General features: G+C 43.8%; 1 protein-coding gene across 1 annotated transcript; it reads right to left on the bottom strand.

Moving 5' to 3' along the window:
• LOC109224230 lies at window positions 16,128–19,347 on the bottom strand. Its single transcript, XM_019388818.1, has 3 exons — window positions 19,187–19,347; window positions 18,673–19,129; window positions 16,128–16,199 (listed from the first exon to the last, which is right to left on the bottom strand). The coding sequence occupies exons 1-3, from the start codon at window positions 19,345–19,347 to the stop codon at window positions 16,128–16,130; spliced, it is 690 nt and encodes a 229-aa protein (XP_019244363.1).

Raw genomic sequence — 26,270 nt, 5'->3', positions numbered from 1 at the left:
TGCGATCTATCTGTTCCCCTTTCCCCATGATCCTTGTATGCAATCATGTACTGTTGAACTATTGTTTCTGCTGTTTTCTTTTTAAAACAAACCCCCTTATTTTGAAAAACTCTTCTTCCTGCACTTCACACTACTCTTAGAGAATAGGTTCTGCCCCCTTCGTGTGAGCATTGCTTTGAGTACCTCTGAGTACTCACTGAACTTTCACACACAAGACTGGTATTCCACACTGCACCTGTCCTGTATTTTTCTAAGTGTTTAGGTGCTGGTATTGGCCAGGGACCCAATGGGGCCCTAGGGAGCTTTGCCGCACCTAGACCATGGCAAAGGCTGTAAACTCGAAGGGGTTGAGGTTGGAAGACTGGGCCTGATTGAAGGCTCCCTATAGAATAGCTTCTTATATTTTTCTGTTCTTTATTACTGTAGTTCAAATGATACTGGTTTGTAATAATTTGTAAACAAACAATTGGGGTTGAATAGTGAATATGGGGGAGGGTTATGCATGCTTAGTATAAATGATGGGTAGAAAACATGCTTATAGGATTTTATTTATTTATCTGCGCAATAGACAACTTGCATAGGACATGCATCTCATTCATTAGAGATCCTGCTTTAGGTTTTTTACTTTTAGCCTGTCATTACGCTCATCTTGTAACCACAATCAGTTAATAACCAGCAAATAATTAATAACAAGCCAATTAATTTGTCATTACTACATTGGCATGTTAGAAACCATGTTTTAGGTACTTCTATGTGCATTAGATATCCTGCCCTTAGGACTTCTCACTCGTTCGAGTTGCAGTAGTCAATTCACATTTGTCTAATTACTTTGTTAAAATATGGCTAAGTGGTTTAAAACGTTTTCTGCAAATACCTTATCACGCGTACCTTTTTTTTTAAATCAGAAACAAAATATGCATGCCCATCATTTAAATAATCAGACAATGTATAACAACGCCTAGGCAAACTTTAGGACCGATAATAACTGATCAATTGTGTTTCTATTAGCTTAAAACCAACCAACTTCTTTCAATTTCAACTCTGCCGTTCCCATTCTTGTTTCGATTCTCTGAAGTTCACTCTGCTTTCTTAAAAACTCTGCTTCATCTGGAAACGATTTTGAAATGATCCACCTATCTTACTCTTACTAAGTTTCTGATTTTCATCACTGGGTTACCCATCTGTGCCCAGAATCGTGCTATTACTGTTACTACTTTATTTTATAAAACCAAGTTTTAACTGCTATAAAAGTTCCTATCTTTTGAGACCTTAATTGTGTTTAAGTCATGCTATTTATGTGTTTTGTTTTAGGAGGTATACATGAGCCCTTATATGTTACATGCTTCCCCCCAACATACAGTATGTGTTTTTGTATGTCGCCCTAGATTTTTATCCTTTGAAACCAATTAGCCTAATATCCTACCCTTTAGGACTAGTAGTCCTAAGTGCCTCCGGGACTGATAGGATTGGGCAGGTAATAGCATGCAATAAGTAAAACGAGACCATTCCGCGTTTAGTACCTTAACGGGGTGGGAAAGGGTAGATATGGATATGATGACGATGCGATAACAACGCGTGTATAAACGGTTACCGGGTGTTGTATGGAGTGATCCATATTATGTATAAACCTAGGACCCATTCCCTTATTTGTCCATTTTATTTCCAGAATTTCAACTACTTCTTTTTGCAACTTCAGCCTTTTAAACTGCTTTTTAACTTGCAACAATTATTTGAAAATTTCCTCTTTTATTCAAGATTTTAAAACTGCTTCCTCTATCAAAATTCAGTTTCTTTAACTTCCTTAATCCCTTGCAACCACTATGTGAAGCCCCCCCCCCCCTTTGTATTTGTAATTCTTGCTTGCCTACTTGTTTGTATTTAAAGTCACAATATAACATGGCCGGGAACCACACTAGTGGATCTTGAGGGGTGCCTAACACCTCCCCTCGAGATAATTTCTAGCCCTTACCCGAACTCTGGTTTTCCAACTCAAAACCCTTAGTGTCCTAATGCACTTAATCATTAGGTGGCCACTCTTCAATTCCAAAAATCCAAACCCCAGAAGGGAATAGAGTTGTCCTCCCAAATGTCGTAAACCCGATTTCGCCTTAGAAAAAGGGGGCGTCGATAGCATGGCGACTCTGCTGGGGATTTCTTTAAGGCTTTTACCACTTCTTGTTATTTGTGACTTTATTGCTTCTTTATTGCTTTATTTAATGCCTTTATTTGAAACTGACTTGGCTTTTTTGTTTCCTTTTCTTTAATGCTTTCATTTACTGCTTTCCTTCAATGCTGTTGTAATTTTGAGCAATTATTGTAATCATTATTTTTATGAACGTGAAATACGTGGCAATTTATTTCATTTTTGTAATTGCATCTTCAACAACATATTCCACCCGTGCCAAACAAATACAATAGCAACTCTTATAATGAGTTGTTGCGCCCTTCCGATATTATCACCCCCTAAATTTGGCAAAGGCACATTTGCGGTAAAACCAGTCGATCAGCGGTGCAGTCGACGGTTCCGTGCATTTTCCTCTTGAGTTGTTCGCTCAAGGGTACCGGTCTAATACCCCATAGAAACCTTATTCTGTTTAAACTGTGCATGCATCACTGTCAAAACCTAGCCAAGTTGGTTATGTTGTCCACATAATGACTCTTTAAGATAGCCTTGTCCAAAGTCCACCGGGTTTCCCTTGGAACCCAAACGGACACCATCATATTCTGTGCATTTATTTGGAGAACTAAATGTCGTTTATGCTAATTAGTGGCTTAAATAGTCGAGTCCGGCGGGGTAAGGGTCTAACACTTTGTTTTGCAGAAAATGAGGCACGAAGTCCCCAGATTCGGCATGGTAACCAATATCCACCCAAGGTTGCTAAGCTGGTGGGAAGACCTTCACTCCAGTGACCAGACTCTCATCCGCAAATACTTAGGGAATTTGCCGTCTTTGCTAGAAATCGAGCCCGACAACAAAATCATAGAGGCTGCAGCCTTATTCTGGGACAGTGATAGATCAGTGTTTCGTTTCGGGGACCTTGAAATGACCCCTTTGCTTGAAGAAATAGGAGGGTTAGCCGGTATTCCTTGGGAGACTCCGGGTTTGCATATGCCAAAAAATCGCAAGGGTAGGGGTTTCCTCAAGATGATGGGACTGAAGAAAAACCCAGACTTGACTTGTTTGAAGGACACTTACATTCCTTTCGACTACCTGTACGAGAGGTACGGCCATATCAAGTCCTACCGCACCTACCCAGACGAATTCGCCCTTACCTCATTGGGGCACATTCACAGGAGAATCTTCGTCTTCATATTCTGCTTCTTGGGGATGATGGTATTTCCCATGAAGAAGGCTAGGATCCATACCAGACTGGCCATGGTTACCAAAACTTTAATGGAAGGGATTGGCGGACAGCCATTCAGCATAGTACCAATGATTGTCGTGGAAATATACCTAGCCCTGGAAAAATGCCAAGAAGGGGCCAGTCGCTTCGAGGGTTGCAACTTACTACTCCAACCCTGGCTTATGGAGCATCTCCAAAGGGGTCAATACTGTCAAGAGTTTCCATCAAGGCCGTGGAATGATCACATAGTGAGAATGAACTATATGCCTAACATGTTCGCCCAACCAGAAGACGCTAAAGGATGGGTAGAGTTGTTTGAAAATTTGAAAGAAGACCAAGTGTAGTGGATGTTCGAATGGTTCCCTACCGAAGAGTTCATTGTCCGATCTCGGGAGGCGCCGTTTCTTATTCTCATAGGTCTGATAGGTACTTATCCTTATGTCCCTCTCCGAGTCATGAGACAGGCAGGAAGAAAGCAGCTTATACCAAGGGTCGACAAAATGGGTCATTTCAGGGCCGATTTTCAAGATGACGATAGCCCTCATAAGTGCCAAGCTCAACACATCTGGCACTGCAAAATCGTATTGGGGAGAGATTCTATTGAGCCAGACAGGTATCACGCCGGTTGTTCACCATACTACTCGAGTTGGCTGGAAGATAATCACGACGGTTTGGGACAACCAGGGTTTGCTCGAGGTCACAGGGTCGTCGATGAACGGGCTGAGGAACGGTTCAAGTACAACCAATTGCGAAAGAGGATTTGGGAGCACGAGAATCAACACCGGGAAATTCAAGAAGCTCATCAAAAGTTGATCGAGGAATGGAAAGATATGGCTGTCAGCGCCAACAAACGACTAGGGTACTTGGAGCGAGGTTTGGTAGAATTGGAAAGGAAGTTCATCCAAAGGATCGAAAACTGTCAGAATGCTGAGGGAAGCGAGGGAGGACACTTGGCTAGAGCTTACTTGCTGCTGGGACTGCGTGAGCTGGTGAAGCTGTTCGATGGAGATAAAGATGCCGAGTCTGGGGAAGGTCCTTCTGGGACCAAGTAGTTAGGAGTCTTTCTTTTGCTTTAATGTAATAAGGCCCACGGCCATTAGTGACATTCTATTTCTGCTATTTTAGTGTCGTTTTGGGATTCGTCTTATTTTTATCAATAAAATGAGGCATTTAGCATTATAAGTTCTCCAAATCAACTTGTCGCTAGGCCTACCTCGGGCACAACGAGGCACCCAAATTAGGACACGATTTATATTCTTGCACTATGTGTTTAAATATTGCAATGTTTTCTCCTCATAATCCACACTAACTTGTTACCTTTTTGTTTCTACTTTTTGTTTTATTTCCCTTCTCCAAAGGTTAGTCCGTTGCACTCTGGCATCATCATACTCTACAAGATCCAAGGGCTCTCCACCTCCTCCTCCTCCAAGTCCTATCAGAAACAAGAACAAAGGAAAAATGGAAGACTTGGGTAACATCAGGAAGGATAATTCGGTTGAACGGGTAGAGACTTCCCAGGGTATTCAGGTTTCAAAGAAAAGTGCCTCCCAGCTTGAACAAAAGTTGTCGAAATTTCAGGAAGAACAAGACCAAGTCCGGAATTTGTCCAGCTTGTCATTCTCCCTCACTACCCAAGATGTCAACTTTCCCAACACTCAAAACCTCGCACCTCCACAAAACATCCCAAAACCACAAAATCAACCCACTCCCCATCACCACTGCAACACATGCCACACTTTAAGTAACACCCCATTACTCATCCCTGCACCACTAAACTCCACAAACGACCATCCCTACCCTTATCACAACAACCCCATTTATGTGGAAACTATGCCGCATCCCACTCAACCTATTTCAAGCATACCTGAGTCTGATGACAAAGACTCTCTTATCAGGAACCTGGCCGCAGAGCTCAAGAAGCTGTCTAGCCGAGTCCAGGGTGTTGAAGGAAACAAAAGTATCGAGGGGCTAAATTATGAGGACCTTTGCATCCAGCCCGATGTTGAACTTCCGGAGGGGTACAAACCTCCCAAGTTCGAAATGTTTGACGGCACAGGATATCCCAGAGTCCATTTGAGGACATACTGCGATAAGTTGGTCAGGGTCAGAAGAGATGAAAAGATCCGCATGAAGCTCTTTATGAGAAGCCTGAAAGGGGATGCTCTATCTTGGTACATTAGCCAAGACCCCAAGAAGTGGACGAATTGGGTAGGTATGGCGTCCGATTTCATGGACAGGTTCGGATTCAATACTGAGAATGCGCCAGATGTATTCTACATCTAGAATTTGAAGAAGAAACCCACGGAGACATTCCGCGAGTATGCTACTAGTTGGAGATCGGAAGCTGCTAAGGTCAGGCCAGCCTTGGAAGAGGAAGAGATGAACAGATTTTTCGTCCGAGCTCAGGACCCATTACTATGAAAGGTTGATGTTGATCGAAGGCCAGAAATTTTCCGATATCATCAAACTAGGGGAGAGGATCGAAGAAGGTATCAAGAGTGGTATGGTCACTAACTTTAAAGCATTGCAGGCTACCAACAGGACTCTGCAGTTTGGTGGCGCATCTATGAAAAGAGATGTAAGTGCCGTAATGGTTGCACAAAGAACAAAATCCCCAGTCAAATACCAAACCTAACCATTACCCCCACTCACATATCAACCTATCCCAAATTACCAAACACCCTCGCTTTCCTACCAAGTTCCGCCACCTACCTACCAATCATCTCCACCTCCCGTATACCAACCTACATCACCCAAATACTCCCAACCATCACACGTCTACCAAGCCTAAAATACCCAACAAGCTCACTATCAATCACCTCGCCAAAATTTCCCTAGACCCCGACCAAACTTCGACCATAATCCACCCAAACAGTACACCACCATTGCCGAACCAATCGATCAGCTGTATGAAAGGCTTAAAGCCGCTGGTTACGTCACCCCTATCCCTGCCATAACCCCAGAAAATCCTTCCCAATGGGTCAACCCGAACAAAACCTGTGCATACCATTCCGGCAAGAAGGGTCATACCATTGATGAGTGCCGCTCCCTGAAGGACAAAATTCAGGCCTTGATTGATAATAAGATCATTTTGGCAAAGGTGCCTACTCCGAACGTCCGCAACAACCCTCTGCCTGACCACAAAGGTGGAGGCGTTCATATGATAGAGGTAGAAGATGATTGGGACCCAAAAGGAACGTTCGGATTAATCACTGAAGGTGACGAGCCAAAGAAACCGACAGTCACACTTAATCCAATTGTGGTCCAGATCCAGCCTTCTGAAGACGTTGAGGTGAACATGTCCATACCGCTCGATCTTGAAACACCATCTTCCGCAAAAGGCGCCAGGGCCAATTGAGGTTGAGTTTGGGTCCCCAAAGGCACCTGCACCATTTGAAGTTGCTGTGTTACATCCCAAAGCGAGGGTACCTATTCCTGTAGCAATTTCAGCCATAGCACCATTCCATACAAAGACCGTCCCCTGGGACTACACAGCCGAGGCAAGAAGAAAAGGGAGAACCAAATCTGGAGAAGTAGTTGCAGCACAGGGCATGACCCGAACTGGCAGGGTTTATACTCCGGAACATTTAGTTGAATCAGGTAAGCAGGCCTCTGGACGATCAACCGAAACTGGGCCAGATGACCTCTGAAGGAAGGTGCAGGCAAAAGAGTACTCAGTCATCGATCAACTGAATAGAACACCGGCACAAATCTCCATCCTGGCTCTGCTGCAAAGCTCCGATGCACATAAGAACGCCTTAATAAAGATACTGAGTGAGGCATATGCACCTAGTGATATAACTGGAGGAGAAATGGCGAACATGGTGGGGCAAGCATTGGAAAGCCACAAAATCACTTTTTACGAAGACGAGCTGCCACCTGAAGGGTTGAGCCACAACAAGCCGCTGCACATCACTGTGCAACGCGAGGATTATTTCATCACCAGGATTTTGATTGACGGAGGGTCCAGCCTCAACATTTGTCCCTTAGTGACTCTCCGAACGTTAGGGAAAAGCCTCCATGAGATCAAAGATGGGGCCATCAATGTCAAAGCTTTTGACGGATCCCAAATGTCCACTATCGGGGAAATCAGCTTATGTCTGCAAATGGGACCGACTTGGTTCGATGTCGACTTTCAAGTGATAGACACCCCAACATCTTACAACTTACTACCGGGAAGACCTTGGATCCACGCCGCTGGAGCTGTAGCATCGACCCTACATCAGACAGTGAAGTTTGAATGGAATCACCAAGAGGTGATTATTCATGGGGACGGTAGCAATCCCATATAGAGTCGCCAAACCATTCCAGCAATCGGAGGAAGGAGAAAGATAGGTGGGGAAACCTACCATCATATTGAGCGAGTAAATGCCGTGGACAAAGATAAATGGTGGGATAACAGAATTGAGAGCATACTGAATTGGAATGGATATGAACCTGGCAAGGGACTCGGTAGGAACCTCCAGGGAATCACAGAACCTATCAAACCGAAGAATCATGGCACCACTTTTGGCTTGGGATACGAGTATACTTGGAAGAAATTCAAAGAATGGTCGCCACCTTGGCGCGGTCCTTACTATCCATTGGAGCACCCTATACCCTGTCTAGAGCAGAATTTCCAACCAGCCGAAGTCATTTATGGGTCAGAAGTAGAGGAAACATTAGCAGCAATGAGGAACTTATTCTTGGAGGATGAAAATATGGACTGTTGTGTCATTTTCGAGGAGGAGGGGGAGGAAGGTCCTTCCATACAAGCCGTGAGCCGAGGAGCACGCCTCAATAATTGGTCCATCAGAACCACAAGGGCCCGAAAAGCTTTGGGGTAGCAAGGCTAAAACAAAGCACCATGCATTGCTCTTTACTTTTCACTAGTTGATTTCCTTTCCGCATTTTTAATTTCGAAAATAAGAGCTTCAATGTTCAAAACAATTATGAAATTTATCAAAAGCATTTCAATTTCTTAGAATCTGGCTCTTATTATTTTCTCTATCGTTTACTTTATTTTACACAGCATTACTATTACTTATCTTGATGAACCGACGATTGTGACTTGCGATGAGGCAGCGCAACAAACGGATATAGACTCAGAAGAGGATGATATACCAGAAGAGGTCATTAAAGAGGTTGAGAACTTTGAGAATAGGCCTAAGTCTAACTTGGACGAAACTGAGGTTATCAACTTGGGGGATACAGAGAATGTCAAGGAAACACGCATCAGTGTTCATCTGTCACCGTCGGAAAAGGAGGAATACACAAAATTCCTAAGGGAATATGAGGACGTATTCGCCTGTCGTATGACGATATGACCAGTCTCAGCACATCTATTGTAGCCCACAAACTGCCAACAGATCCGACATGTCCGCCAGTAAAACATAAGCTCAGGAAGTTCAAACCTGACATGAGTTTGAAAATCAAGGAAGAAGTCACCAAGCAGGTCAAAGCCAAGGTCCTCAAGGTGGTAGAGTATCCAACATGGTTAGCCAACATTGTGCCAGTACCGAAGAAGGATGGGAAGGTCAGGGTCTGCATCGACTACCGGGACCTCAACCGGGCCAGTCCGAAAGACGACTTTCCCTTACCAAACACACACATCCTGATTGACAACTGCGCCAAGCATGAGCTGCAGTCATTTGTTGATTGTTTTGCTGGATACCATCAGATATGGATGGATGAAGAAGACGCTGAGAAAACGGCTTTTATTACGCCGTGGGGGATGTGTTGTTACAAGATGATGCCATTCGGGTTAAAGAATGCTGGGGCCACCTACATGAGGGCCATGACTACTATTTTTCATGACATGATACACAAAGAGATCGAAGTGTATATAGATGATGTTATCATCAAGTCCAAGAAAGCCACCGACCACATGGAAGATCCGAGGAAATTCTTTAACAGACTAAGAAGGTACAATCTGAAACTGAATCCCGCCAAGTGTGCATTCAGGGTTCCTGCAGGAAAATTGCTTGGATTCATCGTAAGTCACCGAGGAATAGAACTGGATCCATCAAAGGTTAAGTCCATTCAAGAATTGCCACCACCAAAGAACAAGAAAGAGGTCATGAGTTTCTTGGGGACACTCAACTACATCAGCCGGTTCATAGCTCAATCCACTGTCATTTGTGAGCCCATCTTTACGATGTTGAAGAAAGATGTCGCTACTAAATGGACTGATGATTGTCAGAAAGCCTTCGACAGAATCAAGGAATACCTATTAACGCCGCCAGTTCTGGTTCTGCCTGAACCAGGTAGACCACTATTGCTCTACCTTGCAGTATTGGACGGAGCATTTGGTTGTGTTCTGGGGAAACACGACGAAACAAGGAGAATGGAGCAAGCCATCTATTACCTCAGTAAGAAGTTCACCCCATACGAGGCCCGATATTCTCTATTAGAACGCACCTGCTGTGCTCTGACTTGGGTAGCTCAAAAGTTGAGGCATTATTTCTGTGCCTATACCACTTACCTCATATCAAGAATGGATCTGCTGAAATATATCTTTCAGAAGCCCATGCCCACGGGCAAACTAGCCAAATGGCAAATCCTGTTGAGTGAGTTCGACATTGTTTACGAGACTCAGAAGGCAATCAAAGGACAGGCACTGGCAGAACATCTTGCCGAAAATCCCGTAGACGGAGAATACGAGCCTCTAAAGACATATTTTCCTGATGAAGAGGTTCTTTCATATGAGGAGATATTGCAGAATCCTATGATAGCTGGAGGATGTTTTTTGACGGAGCAGCAAATTTCAAAGGAGCAGGGATAGGGGCAGTCCTAGTATCAGAAACCTGCCAGCATTACCCGGTATCTGCCAAACTCAGATTCTCGTGCACCAACAACATGGCCGAATACGAAGCCTGCATCTTAGGGCTCAAGCTGGCCATTGATATGAACATTCAGGAGTTGCTAGTGATCGGGGACTCAGATTTGCTCATACATCAGGTCCGAGAAGAATGGGTAACCAAGAACTCCAAGATACTCCCGAATCTGCATCATGTACATGAGTTGAGGAAGAGGTTTACAAAGACAGAATTCCAGCATGTACCCAGAGTCCAGAATGAGTTCGCCGACGCATTGGCTACCTTATCATCCATGATTCAGCATCCAGATAAGAACTTCATCGATCCTATCCCGGTGAAAATTCATGATCAGCCAGCTTACTGTGCTCATGTCGAGGAAGAAGCAGACGGAAAACCCTGGTTCCATGATATCAAAAGGTACTTAACAATGGGAGAATACCCAGAACTTGCAAACGCTACTCAGAAGCGCACACTGCGAAGATTGTCCAATCATTTCTTTCACAGCGGAGGAATCCTGTATAGGAGGACTCCCGACATAGGATTGCTAAGGTGTGTCGAAGCAAAGGAAGCATCCAGATTATTAGAAGAGGTTCATGCAGGGACCTGTGGTCCAGATATGAACGGTTTTGCTTAGCAAAGAAGATACTCCGAGCAGGTTATTTTTGGATGACTATGGAAACGGACTGCATCCAGTATGTCCGAATATGCCATCGCTGTCAGATACATGTGGATATGATAAAGGTGCCTCCAAATGAGCTCACAGCAACAAGCTCGCCATGGTCGTTCGCCGCTTAGGGAATGGATGTTATCGGACCTATCGAGCCTGCCGCATCAAGCGGGCATAGTTTCATTCTAGTGGCCATTGATTATTTCACCAAGTGGATTAAAGCGGCATCATATAAAGAAGTAACAAAGAAGGTTGTGGCAGACTTTGTCCGCGACCGTATCATTTGCCGGTTCGGCATCCGAGAGTCGATCATTACTGATAATGGTTCCAATCTCAACAGTGACTTGATGAAGGCCATGTGTGAAACATTCAAAATCAAACACAAGAATTCAACAGCCTACGGACCTCATATGAATGGAGCCGTAGAAGCGGCCAACAAGAACATTAAGAAGATACTAAGGAAAATGATAGAAAAGCACAAGCAGTGGCATGAGAAGCTATCATTCGCTTTATTGGGATACCGTACCACAGTTCGCACATCAAACGGAGCAACTCCATATATGTTGTTTATGGTACAGAGGCAGTCATTCCCGCCGAGGTAGAAATTCCCTCCCTGAGGATTATACAAGAAGCAAAACTTGACGATGCAGAATGGGTAAAAAGCCGCTACGAGCAACTAGCTCTAATCGATGGGAAGAGAATGAATGCAGTTTGTCATGGTCAATTGTATCAGAACAGAATGTCCAGAGCCTTCAACAAAAGAGTCAAACCAAGACGATTTACACCAGGACAGCTGGTATTGAAGAAAATCTTTCCACATCAAGATGAAGCCAAAAGGGAAATTCTCTCCCAACTGGCAAGGGCCATACATGGTTCACCGGGTTCTAACCGGAGGAGCCCTCATACTTGCAAAAATGGACGGAGAAGTTTGGCCGAAGCCAATCAATTCAGATGCAATCAAGCGATACTATGTGTAGCACTTATGATATAATTTAAACTACGTCTGACCTGATTCCCGTTTAAGACGGGATACGTAGGCAGCCTTATGGGTTCGGTCACAATTCAATAAAAATTTTCATTTCCCCTGATATTGGAAACTGGGGCAGAATTTTGAGGAGGACCCTCAAAATTCCAAAGTTGTTCAGCCATTCATCGCACACAGCCGTCGGAAGCACCAGACCAGTAAACTGGGGCAGAATTTTGAGGAGGACCCTCAAAATTCCGAAAGGAGAGGTTGCAATGTCTTGAACCACGTCGCAGTCGTCGGTTTATCTAAAAGAAAATCATTTTAAATTATGTAGTTACATCATATTCTTTACTAAATCATGCATGAGTATTATCTGAATTGCTTTGTTTAGCAATGCTACCCCAATGATACACAGCGCCAAGCAGGACAAGCAAAGTCCACGGGGAGACGAACTAACCTTCCCCCTTTACAAAACTCACGATTTTTCTTTGAATGCAGGCACCCCAAGACATAAAATCATCAGATACGATTACATACTCATATTTTGCAGGGATACAACTCTTAGAATCATCGCTTACTTACAAGTGCTATCGGCACACGACATCCCCAACAGCCATAATGACGCAATCAGCTATCATCTATCAGCTAAGAAATTTCGTTGCTCTTCACCTTTATTTGTTGCATTGCATAAGGCTAATATTCTGCCTTCCGAGATTAAGCTCTACCTCCATCTGCGTTTCTCGAATTGCATAAGGCTACTATTCTGCCTTTCGAGGTTAAGCTCTACCTCCGTCTGCATTTCTCGCATTGCATAAGGCTACCATTCTGCCTTCCGAGGTTAAGCTCTACCTCCATCTGCATTTCTCGCATTGCATAAGGCTACTATTCTGCCTTCCGAGGTTAAGCTCTACCTCCATCTGCATTTCTCCGCATTGCATAAGGCTACTATTCTACCTTCCGAGGTTAAGCTCTACCTCCATCTGCATTTCTCTGCATTGCATAAGGCTACCATTCTGCCTTCCGAGGTTAAGCTCTACCTCCATCTGCATGGCTGAAAGATCGCCAACCGTTATTTACACCTTACATCGGCTGAAATATCGCCATTTACATTCACACTTTGCATCGGCTGAAATATCGCCATTTATATTTACACTTTACATCGGCTGAAATATCGCCATTTACATACACACTTTGCATCGGCTGAAATATCGCCATTTATATTCACACTTTGCATCGGCCGAAATATCGCCATTTATATTCACACTTTACATCGGCTGAAATATCGCCATCTGTATTTACGCCTTACATCGGCTGAAATATCGCCACTCGTATTTACATTTTTTCACGGTTGAAATATCGCCACTTCATTTAAGTCTTGCATCGGCTGAAAGATCGCCAAATTGTCCGAAGGCGTCATTGTTCAAAGGCACCATTTTCATAGCTCGAGAACGTCATGCCATGGCCTGAGGACCCCTGCTTTATCTTTTGCATATCATTATTCAAAGGCATCATGGTTCGGAGGCACCATTCTCATTGCCCGAGAACATCATTCCATAGCCTGCGAATCCTTATTATACGCTTCATGGCCAGGGACGTCATGGTCTGAGGACGTCATCCTACCCGTCTAAAGACAGCATTCATGGTCCAATGGGAACTTGCATCACGTTTAAATTTATGCACGATATGTTCGCATTGCTTATTCGCAGGTACACTGGCTAGCAACGACCATCATAGCAGGAACGATCTCGCTCCGGTTCCTGAAGCCCATCGGTCCCTGACCATCCTTCTCAACCTGAACATCACATCCGTCCTTTTCCAAACCTCCATTGGCATATTCTGCCAATGGATCCCCGAACTACATATGGCCTGATTCCTGTAAGACCAGGGATATGTAGGCAGCTCAGGAGCCAGAGCTCGGTCTAAACCTTTCAAATCGTTTCTTTCGGTCAAAATTGGCCATCATATCTTTACCCGACAACTCTTTCATCCTTCTCGGGCAAAGAGGAGCAGCTGTTGATACCCAAATTTTCCCTACATATTTTTTATACTCAAAATATTCTCAAACTAGCATGTACATGCATATATAAGCATGCCCAAGAGTTTTGATATTTTTCCTTTATTTTTTAAAGATTTTAAAATCAATTTATTGTCTATTTTAATACTACAAAATTCAATAATTATTCCCAAACTAGCATTTTTGGTGAATAATTTATTTCATTGTCATATTTACACTAAGATATAATTAAGTTAATTTTTGCATATTTTTATACATTTGTTTGGTATTTTTTAAGTTAAATTGCATATAATTGTAATTATAGCCTATTTTATAATTAACAACATTTTACAATTATAAAATCTTTTAGTATTTTTAGATTTATATTTATGCGTTGTTAATTAATCCAGTACCTTTTTTTTAAATCATTTTTTACTATTTTGTAAAATAATAAAAGGGGAAAATTGGCTATTTAACAAACAACCCTTTATTATTTCAATTCTAGCCAATTTGGCCACACCCCCTATCAGATGTTAAATGGCCCAATATCTCAATTAAATTAACCCAGCCCAATCCCTAATCCAACTCGGTCCAACCCCATTTTAATCTGAGCCGATGATCAAATGAGATCAACGGCCCATATTTATTTCCCTTAATTAAATTCAATTACCCCTCCCCCCCAGACCCCTCATTTCTACGGGACGGTCTCTCTCTCTCTCTCTCTCTCTCTCTCTCTCTCTATATATATATATTATATTACTAATTTTATTATAATATATATATATATATATATATATATATATATATATATCTCATCTCTTCCTCTCCCTTCTCTCTAGAACCTTCTGGTTCTTTCTTCTCTCCCGATGATTTCCACCGTCTCTCTGGTCACCTCCAATCTCACCCCTTTTACCACCAGCCGCATGAAATCCTAACTCACCGATTCCTCTATTTTGAGACCCCAGAAGCCCCATCATGCAAATCAGTCCCTCAAAGCTTCGCCTGGTTTGATTCCGGCCATCTCCGACCACCTCCTTTCAGCCCCAAGGCTCCGACGGGCCTCTCATCGTCTTGTTCAACATCTCTAGGACCTTCGAGGTTTATGGTCCATGTCGATTGAGACCTAGGGTTCCTGGTTCTGCTACCTATGAGTTCTCCGGTGTGATTTCAGGGGAAATCACAGCCTATATGTCACGATCTGTGAAGTCTCAACAGGTTTTCTCAACTCCTATTAGGGTTTCCCTTGTGAAACCCTAACTCTCTCTTGAATCTCTCAAAACGATGTTATTTTCATGCTATTTTTCATGTTTTCCTCTATGTTCTGCTTATTCTCGAGCTTCTTCTGAAAGTTCTCTACTTTTGAACCATTTTTACTCTCTTTGAAAAAAACTAGGGTTTCTTGATTTCTTTTTACACATGTTTCGACCAATTTTCTTTATGGTTAAAACCTTTTCCTTGTTTATTTTTGACCGATTTTTAGCTTGACTCTGCTAAAAACCCTAATTTCTAAAAAAATATTTTTCGTTTGATTATTGTGTGTAGCAAGATTTCCTTACTCTGAGTTATGTGTTAGCATGATTCTTTGCTTCGATTATGTGTGTTAGCCTAATTTTCTTTGCCTTGTCTCTATGTGTTAGCATGTTTCTTCGTTTGATTGTGTGGGTTAACCTGATTTTCCTTGCTTTGGTTCTGTCTGCTAGCTTATTTACTTGATTCTTGTTAATGTTTCGTGGTCACCATGCTTCGAATATGTCCTGCTGAATCTTAACCTGTTTTCACTATCTCTGAGTGGTTGTGTTTGTTCATCTCTTGTTCCCTTCTGTCTATATGGTTAGTTTTGTTTGCTACTCTTGTTCATTCACCTCTATTTATATGCTGAGAATGCATAATCATGACTTCGCATGATTGATTCTGATTTTCCTTGACTGATTGGTAATTTAAAAACTCTCTTTCAAAACCCTAGCATTCTGCTCGCCTGTTTAAATTAATTGATTTTTGTTACCTTATTTGCTATAGTACTCTATTCCACCTAGCCTTTCCTTAATTGGAATTTTCCTGAATTTGGTCTTAATTGGCTACTATATGCAATACTGAACCTTGACTCTTCCTTATTTAATCCTACACTGATTTTTCTACTTGCCTTATATGGTGCCGAATCTTTTCGTTTGATTTTGATTCCCTTAATTAATGGGAGTACTTCCTTGATTCTCTAATTAATTGATTCCGAGTTCTTAAATTAACATACTTCTGTGATTTTTTACCTTATTTTACCACCTACTCTCAACTATAAATACCCTAAGTCTTTCACACGAAACACACGACAGAAGTCTTCTTAACACACACACATCACGTAACACTCTCAATTCTGCATTCTCTTGTGCTCTTTCTCTAGCTTTTGCTCTGTTCTCTGCTCTTGCTTCTTATTAGCCGGCTGAAAGCCAAGGCTAATATAGTGTTACTACTTTGTCTTTGCATCCTGCTCTTGCCTTTTCATTGGTATGTCCTAACTAATTTTCAAGTCTCCAACCAATGTGTTTACTTTTATTTTAGTTCATTGTCTTTCTTATTTTCTTCTATTTATGCTTCTCCTGCTCAATGTGTAATTGATGCTTTGCTTTAATACTTCACCATGTCTTCTGATTTGCATGCTAATATGACTTTGTCTATCCCTAACTCTACCTTCTATGCCTATGTCCCATTGTTATGCCTTAGCATGCCTAGCCTTTGCTACTTCCCAGTTCCCCTGAATCCCCTGATTCTGTGTAGTCATGTTCATTAAACCTTTGTATCTCTTTTAGCATTGTGCGATCTATCTGTTCCCTTTACCCCACGATCCTTGTATGCAATCATGTACTGTTGAACTATTGTTTCTGCTGTTTTCTGCTGCATTTTTCTAAGTGTTTAGGTGCTGGTATTGGCCAGGGACCCAATGGGGCCCTAGGGAGCTTTGCCGCACCTAGACCATGGCAAATGCTGTAAACTCGAAGGGGTTGAGGTTGGAAGACTGGGCTTGATTGAAGGCTCCCTATAGAATAACTTCTTATCTTTTTCTGTTCTTTATTACTGTAGTTCAAATGATACTGGTTTGTAATAATTTGTAAACAAACGATTGGGGTTGAATAGTGAATATGGGGGAGGGTTATGCATACTTAGTATAAATGATGGGTAGAAAACATGCTTATAGGATTTTATTTATTTATCTGCGCAATAGACAACTTGCATAGGACATGCATCTCATTCATTAGAGATCTTGCTTTAGGTTTTTTACTTTCAGCCTGTCATTACGCTCATCTTGTAACCACGATCAGTTAATAACCAGCAAATAATTAATAACAAGCCCAATAATTTGTCATTACTGCATTGGCTTGTTTGAAACCATGTTTTAGGTACTTCAATGTGCATTAGATATCCTGCCCTTAGGACTTCTCACTCGTTCGAGTTGCAGTAGTCAATTCATGTTTGTCTAATAACTTTGTTAAAATATAGCTAAGTGGTTTGAAACGTTTTCTGCAAATAACTTATCTCGCGTACCTTTGTTTTTAAATCAGAATTAAAATATGCATGCCCATCCTTTAAATAATCAGACAATGTATAACAACGCCTAGGCCAAACTTTAGGCCCGATAATAACTACTCAATTGTGTTTCTATTAGCTTAAAACCAACCAAGTTCTTTCAATTTCAACTCTGCCGTTCCCATTCTTGTATTGATTCTCTGAAGTTCACTCTGCTTTCTTAAAAACTCTGCTTCATCTGGAAACGATTTTGAAATGATGCACCTATCTTACTCTTACTAAGTTTCTGATTTTCATCACTGGGTTACCCATCTGTGCCCAGAATCGTGCTATTACTGTTACTACTTCATTTTTAAAACCAAGTTTTAACTGCTGTAAAAGTTCCTATCTTTTGAGACCTTAATTGTGTTTAAGTCATGCTATTTATGTGTTTTGTTTGAGGAGGTATACATGAGCCCTTATATGTTACATGCTTCCCCCCAACATACAGTATGTGTTTTTGTATGTCGCCCTAGATTTTTGTCCTTTGAAACCAATTAGACTAATATCCCACCCTTTAGGACTAGTAGTCCTAAGTGCCTCCGGGACTGATAGGATGGGGCAGGTAATAGCATGCAATAAGTAAAACGAGACCATTCCGCGTTTAGTACCTTAACGGGGTGGGAAAGGGTATATATGGATATGATGACCATGCGAAAACACCGCGTGTATAAACGGTTACCGGGTGTTGTGTGGAGTGATCCATATTATGTATAAACCCAGGACCCATTCCCTTATTTGTCAATTTTATTTCCAGAATTTCAACTACTTCTTTTCGCAACTTCAGCCTTTTAAACTGTTTTTTAACTTGCAACAATTATGTGAAAATTTCCTCTTTTATTCAAGATTTTAAAACTGCTTCCTCTATCAAAATTCAGTTTCTTTAACTTCCTTAATCCCTTGCAACCATTATGTGAAACCGCCCCCCCCCCCCCTTGTGTTTGCAATTCTTGCTTGCCTACTTGTTGTTTGTATTTAAAGTCACAATATAACATGGCCGGGAACCACACTAGTGGATCTTGAGGGGTGCCTAACACCTTCCCCTCGAGATAGTTTCTAGCCCTTACCCGAACTCTGGTTTTCCAACTCAAAACCCTTAGTGTCCTAATGCACTTAATCATTAGGTGGCGACTCTTCAACTCCAAAAACCCAAACCCCAAAAGGGAATAGAGTTGTCCTCCCAAATGTCGTAAACCCGATTTCGCCTTAGAAAAATGGGGCGTCGAGAGACAAACACTACAAATAGAATTAAAACTAGAACTAGTACAAGGCAATTTATGTGTCCTAATAAATTGACGAAGAATTTGTTCATGAGGATGTCCTAGTCGAAGGTGCCAGCAAGATGGAGATGCCTTGATAGAGTAAAGAGCCGAGGGTGAAGTAGACTTGGAAGTAGAAGATGACCGGAGAGTATAGAGTCCCCAATCACTCTTGCTTGAAAGAAGTGATGTCTTAGAAGCCCGATCCTTCATAACAAAATGGTAGGGATGAAATGCAAAGAAAACATTATTATCACGAGCAAAACGTTGGACAGAGAGTAAACGTTTAGTGATAGCGGGAACATGAAGAATATTATTTAGACGAATGAGTCGAAAGGGGGAGGGAAGAATGGCATTACCAGTGTGATGAATAGGGATACCATTACCATTGCCAACATGAACTTGATCTGGTCCTTTATAATCCTCAATTTGGTAAAACAGGGTAAGATCAGGAGTGATGTGATGTGTCGCCCCAGTGTCAGGGAACCACTGCTGAGAAGGTGCGTTTGGAGTAGAATGCGATAGATAAGACGCTGGATTAGTCGCTTGGCTGTAACGTTAAAAGCAATTCGGAGCAATGTGGTTATGGCCATTGCAAATTTGGCACTTTTGTTGCTGGTCGTTGGACTGCCAAGTTTTACTATTGGTGGAATAATTTCTGGAATTAAAGCGACCACCTCTTCCACCACGACCTCGATTGGACCTTCCACGACCTCTGTTAGTATTTTTGTTGTATGAACGATCAGGTTGTGCATTCTTATGGGCCATGTTTGCTGAAAGATGTTAGACTGAGTCTGGTTGCTGCAGTGTAGAAATTGAGAGGTTGGAAAGTGACGAGCCATGATGAACTCATGGTTCAGAAGAAGACTATGCAATTCGGCAAAAGCAACTGGTTTAGGCCATGCCGATAAGTGTTTACCGTGAAAATGGTAACAACAATTAAATTTGTAAATGGGATTCTAAAAATACGTTATCTATTCCCGAGCTACCTTATAAGGGTGGTTAGTGCTAAAATGTTAAGTAAAACAACAAAGATCGAGTCAGTCAAAACGATATCCGAACCAGTAGGGGGACGTTCGCAGGCACAAAGCAAGCCGGTAGGTACCTCGGGGATAGGCCTCGAGCTTATCGAGGGTAGTCGGGAAGGGGATAACAGTTAAAGATATAAGTAAACAAAGCTTTATACTATCAATCTTGGACTAAATAATGAAGAACAAACGAAGAAACAATCAAGTGCTAAAGTGATCTCGAGATATATTTACTTGACGAACCAAGAGAATAGCTATGAATAGATATGACTTAGAACCGAGAGAGATTTAGAGAAAGGGAGAGAGAGAGGGAGGATATTATTGCTTTCTTCGTATCTTTTATAGAAAAAGGGGGCGTCCAAACTTAATATGGAATAAATAATACAATAAAAGAATGAGATGTGACAGCCTCCTTTTCTTAGGTTGTAGGAGAACCGACGTCGAGTCATTTGGAAAATTCTCGTGGACCCCGGATACATCCCTCGGGGGATATCTTCGCCCATTAGGGTCTTGGCCGATGCCCGATCTAGGCAAGGCATCGGTTAGATCTCGAGGGAGGTGATCGAACCGAGATCCCATGCCTTCGGGATTTGTTCTTCGAAGCATTATGTCGAGGGAAAATTGGTCTCCCAATTTCCCCGCACACAGATAGTCTCCGCATTTCTTATAAGGAAGTGATAAGAAATGTTTTTGACGCTCCTCCTCGTGGGTCCTCGACTTGCCATTATGCCGTTGGCTCAGCCTTCCTTCACCGAAGTCGAGGCATTTTTCCTTCCCGCTTCTTCCGAACTTTTTGAAATATTATGATCCCTCGCTCTTCGGGGCCGCATCGTTGTTGTCATTCCGTGCCGCCGTTTCATTTTCCACAAATGCATTAATTTCGCCTGTCGTTACGCTTTTCGAGGGAGATAATGGCGTCGTCGGTTACTTTGTTTTCCCTCTATATATATGGAGCTCCTTTGCGATCAGTTCTTCATTCAAAAACTCCCTTCGATACATGCCCTTCTAGCTTCCCCTGCCACTTTTCTAGCCTTTGTTGCTCTGCCATGTTTGAGGTCTATGGCCTTAAGATCCTATGTCAGATACGCCATGGGACAGCCCTCGATTTTCTCTGGTGGGACGGGCTTGTCCTGCTGTGATGCTGCTGTTGTTGTTGTTGTTATTGTTGTTGTTGTTGTCGTCTTGGTTTGGCGACGTAGGAGGTCGGTGTTCTTTGACCTGGAGAAAGATTCGGATTATCCACGCTGCTCAAGAGGGGGCTCAGATTATACACTGCTGCTCACCCTCCTTCCTCGGCCCGGCGTATTACACCCCCTTTGGATTTCGAGGGGTGTGGTGATGGGCTCAACTCGGCCGTTGCCTTCCGGGCCGAGGCGACATCTCGAGAAGTGGCTTCGGGGTAAGTATGCTGGCGGAGTCCGTGCTAGCCGAATTTTTTGCCCAGCCACTTCTCGCTTTCTTCTAGTATCCCCTCGTCATTTTGCTCTTCTCCCGGCTTCCTTTTAAAGATGCCATTTCTGGAGGATAGGGATGAGATCCCTGCCGGGGTTGAACTTGGAAGATTTTGTCTTTGAGGTCGTATGACTGGAAGGATGACTCCGGAGGCGCTATACGTAGGATGCTCCCCTTGGAGTCGTATGCTACCTCTATTTTCTCCCTTTTTTCTTTTTCTATAAAAAAAGCTTTTGTAATCATGTAAGATGCAATTGTATATAAGGATTTATATAAAAATAAAAATATATTTTTTCCTGGCTTCTGCTTTCAATCCTTGCTTTTTTCTGATATATCCTTATGCCTTTTGAAAGCCTCGGTTTGTTGTAAACCGCTGACATTTGCTTCGGATGGAAGCATTTTCCCGAACCCCCTGTTGGTCGGTGTGGCTTTCCCTGAGCCCGATAATCAAGCTTCCGACCGAGCTTAAGCCGACCTGATATATTCAGGCCGTCGGGTCCCTCATACTAAATGGAGATAATCGATGGTATCTCGGGTTCCTCGGGAGAGGCGTTGAGAGGTGATCATATCCTTAGGCACGTGAGGGTCCCTTTCTGGACCATAGATAGTTCTCTAGAACGTATGTGTTTGAATTTACTTCGGGGAGTCGCCCATAAGGGGGAATCACTTTGATTGGAGCTTTTGACCAATGTGAAACAACCTTGTTTCTTCGTCGTACGACACAGGTTCTTTTTTATCCCATGGATTGGTGCTATAAAAGTCTCCTGAGTTATGCTGACTTTCGAGGCCTCTTGGGGTACTGCCATGGATGTAGGTCATCTTTGGGTAGCTCGGTGCCCTTACTGATCCGGACGTAGATGATCCTTTCAGACCGCCTGGGATAGACTTCTGCTTCCTTCTTGGTGTTTGCTTGCTCTTTCGCACTTCGGGATTTATCGAATGCCTTCCTCTGTTTGTGGGCCGTCGTAGTCTGCCATGGTAGCTTGTTTTGGTCCCCAGCTAATTGGCAAGGTTCTTCCCTGATCTTTTTGTCGTACTTCGGATTGGTGGAGGGCCGACTAGAGCTCGAGATATCCGATCATGCCTGCTTGTCTGGAGATGGCGCGTCGAATTCGGGGGCCTTTGGGGACGATACCCCGGATGGAGGTGATCCTCGGATGCATCGGTGAGCCCCGTTGACTTTGATATAGGTAACTGTTTCAGATAGTGTAAGGTTGGCTTCCGGCGTCTACTCTTCCGGAGTGGGAATCACGAACTCGGGCGCACGCCTTCTGTCTGGCGTTGGTGCTTTGGAGCTCATCGGGACCTCTTTTCTTGGGGAAGGCGGATATTGGACTTCGGGCGAGTTATCCCCTCCGGCATTGGCCGCTGACGTTGCTCCCCGAAACCTTCTGTCACTTGTTCGGGGGGATAAGGAGATGTCCTGCAGGGGTGTATCTCGTGCTTTCCTTCTTGTGCCTGAAGCTTCTTTTTATAGGCTTGCGATGGCCTTAGATCCGGGCTGGTTCTTATTAGGACTAGAGCCTTGGATAATTTTGAGCCTGATCTGCAAAAATTCTTAAGGGCGATGCCGTTTCTGCTGGAATTACTTGTGGGAAGGTAAGAGCTCCAGTGTAGGTTCAAGCTTTTGAGGGGATGAGTGTTTCGGCTAGGATCCCTGCCTTCGAGGTTCAACTCAACTCGACCTGCGAGGATGCCACAGTTCAGGTGGATATGATTGAGAGACTTGAGGCTGAACTCTCGAGGGTCAGGGACGAGATGCCCGGGCGAAAGCGGCATCAAGCCGAACCAGGGTTGATCGCGAGATGGAGACTTGCATAAAGGAAGTTGCTGATATTCAATCCGAGTTGAGGAGAGCCCTTGATCGCGAAGAGAGGATAGAAGAATATGTTCGCTGCCGAACCTGGAGAGGGGTATTCGAGGAAGCTGGAGCAGGGAGCCTTGATTTTTCACGGGAGTTGGCCTGAGCCAAGGTGGATGAAGGTGATGCTCGGCCACTCCTTGTGGACACTGCAGAGGGCGATCTTGACGAAATGCAGCCCTTTTGGCGAAAAATAGAGGTTCCGTCGTTTTGTAACCTTGTTTCTGACGCGCGGGGCGTGCCTGTAGGTGGAGAATGTTTTTGCATGTAATATAAGAAGAATTTTAAGGCTTTTGTTCCTTTTGTACCTTTTTTCTATCACTGCTCTCGATCGTATAGATCGGTTTTGGAACTAGTCTCTGAGCTGCATCATGGCACGAACTTTGATTAGTCCTCCGGCTCCTGTCTGCCTTTACGGGCGGAGGGTGGTGACCCTTTGTGCTCCTCGACCGAAGCGATTTTGCGGATGCGCGGCCCAGGGATTTGTCTTGACTACCGATGGTGTGTTGATAGCGTCGCTTGAGTCGTCTCTTCGGGCGTATTCGCTGTTGAATTATTCTCGGGTTCCATCTTCGGGTATCTCGAGATACATCAGGCGGAATGGATAAGCCAAAATAGCCTTCGACTGGGTGGCCCAATGGTTGTAGGGTAACTATTTTGTGGACTTTGCGGAGGAGTATCCCGATCAGGTTAGTGCATGGGGCTCCTTTTCCTGGAGGAATTGACCCGAGCCAGGAGGACAATCGCAGAGCTTGGTTGTCATTCGCTGAGGCTGTAGAAGGCAAACTTCGACAAGCTATACTCCTTTCGGTGCGGGACATAGACTTGACCGTTTTGTTTTCGATATGGTCGTGGGGTGCCTGCTGATGGAGAGGGCGCCTTTCGTGCATGACAGATATAATACACGAGAAAGGGTTTTAGAGTTTTGTTTCTTTTGATACCTTTATTGTTTTTGACCAGGTGGAGCAAAAGATAGTGGCTTACTCTGTTTGTCGGGGCCGAGCTGGAGAGATTCCTTGATCTTGTAGGCAGTAGCGGGGAACATGCGGATAGGGGGGCTATCGCAGAGATTCGCGCTAGAGGTTTCGATCTCTCAGAGGAGATCGGATACATCAAGAGAGCAGAGTTTGATGCAAAGCTTCTAATACCTGATGATGAGAGGCCGATGGGCCGTAGCGCAGGCCGAGATTGCGCCCTGTTATCGTCATGCGATAATAAGGATGGGGGGAACCCCGTATCTTGCAATTTCTGCGTTTCTAATTGCTGGAGGTTTTTCACCGGACCGATTCAATCCCCGAGTAGCCTTTAGGCTTGTATCTTTCGATTACCTTCAGGTTAAGTCTTTGAGTCGTGTTGCGGCTCGAGCTCTGATTGGCTTTCTAGCCTTTTCTTCCCTGCATGGGCGGAGGGTCTTTGTGCTCCTCGACTGAAGCGGTTTTGCGGGCGCGTGGCCTGGAGATTTGTCTCGGCCATCGATAGCGTTGTTTGGGCCGTGTTTTTAGGCGTATTATGATTGAATTGCCCTCGGGTTCAGTCTCCGAGTCGGGATTCTGACTCGAGCTTATTTTACCCTCGAGCCTGTTTGGGCCGGTGATAATGACTTTCATTCTCTGCCCTTGGGCGTTTGGCAATTTTCCGAGTCTAGTCTTTGAGTCGCGTTGCGATTCGAGCTGTAATTGACCCTTTGATCTTTCCGGAGGTTCCGGTTGGAGAAAGCGGCATTGCTGTCACGCTCTAGGGAGTATTATGACTTTTGGGCTTAGTCTCCGAGTCGTTGTTGCGACTCGAGCTGTAATCGACCCTTAAATCTCATCTGAGCTCTTGGCCAGCGATGGTGGCCTTTCTGCTACTTGGTCATTGAGACCTTTTAGTATGAGGCCCGGAGGCTTGCTAACCGGCGACAATGGCACTTACGCTGTTTGGTCGTAGACACCTTTCGATATGAGGCTCGGAGGCTTGCTTAGCCAGCAACAATGGAACTTACGTTGTTTGATCGTAGAGACCTTTCGATATGAGGCTCGAAGGCTCTGATTGATTTAACTATTTTGGATTCGATCTCCGAATAGGGTTTACGATTCGAGCTCACTTTAATCCTCAAGTTGACAATTTTCAGGCTGATGGTCGTAGAGACCTTTCGGTGTGAGGCCCGGAGGCTTTGCTTAGCCGGCGACAATGGCACTTACGCTGTTTGATGTGAGGCCCGGAGGCTTTTTGTAGGCTTTGTTTCCTCTCGTTAAGGTCTTATTGATTATTTTGCCTGACCCATCGTTGGTCCTAAAAGAACCTCGATTTCAAGTCGTAGTCGGTGATGTTTTGAGCACCTCGGAAGGTTCATAGCCTCTAGGTCGAGTAGATTGAGACTAATGTTATTTTCGAGCCGACGTGGTCGAGACTCATTTTTTTCCTGTCGAGGGAAGCCTAGGTTTAACTGGTTTTTTCCGAAGTAGATTCGGAGGATTTTCTAGCAACAGTCGGGCGTCCCCGAGTCGCATTTTTTGGGCTGTAGTAGCCGTTTTGACCGGAGTCATGTGCGTTTGTTTGGGGCCATTTTTGATCCCGAGAGGCAGTTTTAGGTGTCTACGCCGAGGGTATGCCCTTTAGAGATTCTTACAAATGCGAAGTATAGCCTAAACTGCGGGATTTTTCATGCTTGTTGAGGTCTTACAGTTTGCCATGCCTGTTGAGGTCTTACTGTGTATGGAGAATAGATCTGGTTTTGCCGAGGCTGCCCGTTAGGGTCTTACAATTTCGGATTTTCCATGCCTCCGAGTCATCAAGTTTGCTTGAAGACAGCTTCTCGTGAGCTCGGAGTTGTTTTCCGGGGCTTCGTGAGCCCGGAGTTTCGACCTTGGGGTCGCGCAAGTTGTCGAATTTCCTAAGTCTCCGAGTATTTCGGGATGTATTTCGTGGAGATGTCTCTATCGGGAGCGTTCTGTGATTTGTTTCTTTTTGGAGAGCAAGGCGTTGGAGATATACTCTGATCTATTGATGCGATATATGTGCTATCGCGCTGACTCGACCGGCTCTTAGGCCAAGTCGGGTTGTTTTGCTGATTTTCATGTTACTTTGTTCTTGATTAGGAGCCTTTCTCTTTTCTCATAAAAGAAGGGGGGTGTTTTCGATTGCCCGATATAATAATACATGTTCTCGTCTTATCGAGGTTCGGCTATTTTGACCGTTTTGGCCTGATACATCATTCCTCTGTAGGCATATTTGTTCAGCGCTCCTCTGAGTCTGGTGGATTTCAGAAGGAATTCTCCTAGCTGCTTTGGAAGTTGGCCGTAAGGATGGCTTCGAGCGATTGTGTGGACTGTTATCTCCTGGTGGTTTCGCGGGCGTTGCGTCATTAA

Source organism: Nicotiana attenuata, chromosome 3 (assembly GCF_001879085.1).
Source record: "Nicotiana attenuata strain UT chromosome 3, NIATTr2, whole genome shotgun sequence".
NCBI lineage: Eukaryota > Viridiplantae > Streptophyta > Magnoliopsida > Solanales > Solanaceae > Nicotiana > Nicotiana attenuata.
This window is presented reverse-complemented; position numbering and strand designations above follow the sequence as displayed.

What these genes read in the sequence shown, in the direction of transcription:
- LOC109224230 (XM_019388818.1), bottom strand. Translation starts at nt 19,347, where the DNA reads ATGGCCCATAAGAATGCACAACCTGATCGTTCATACAACAAAAATACT. An exon ending in TCCAACGACCAGCAACAAAA is followed by an intron (nt 19,130 to 19,186) that starts GTGCCAAATTTG and finishes TTAACGTTACAG; the next exon opens with CCAAGCGACTAATCCAGCGT. An exon ending in CGGCTCTTTACTCTATCAAG is followed by an intron (nt 16,200 to 18,672) that starts GCATCTCCATCT and finishes CTTGGCTTTCAG; the next exon opens with CCGGCTAATAAGAAGCAAGA.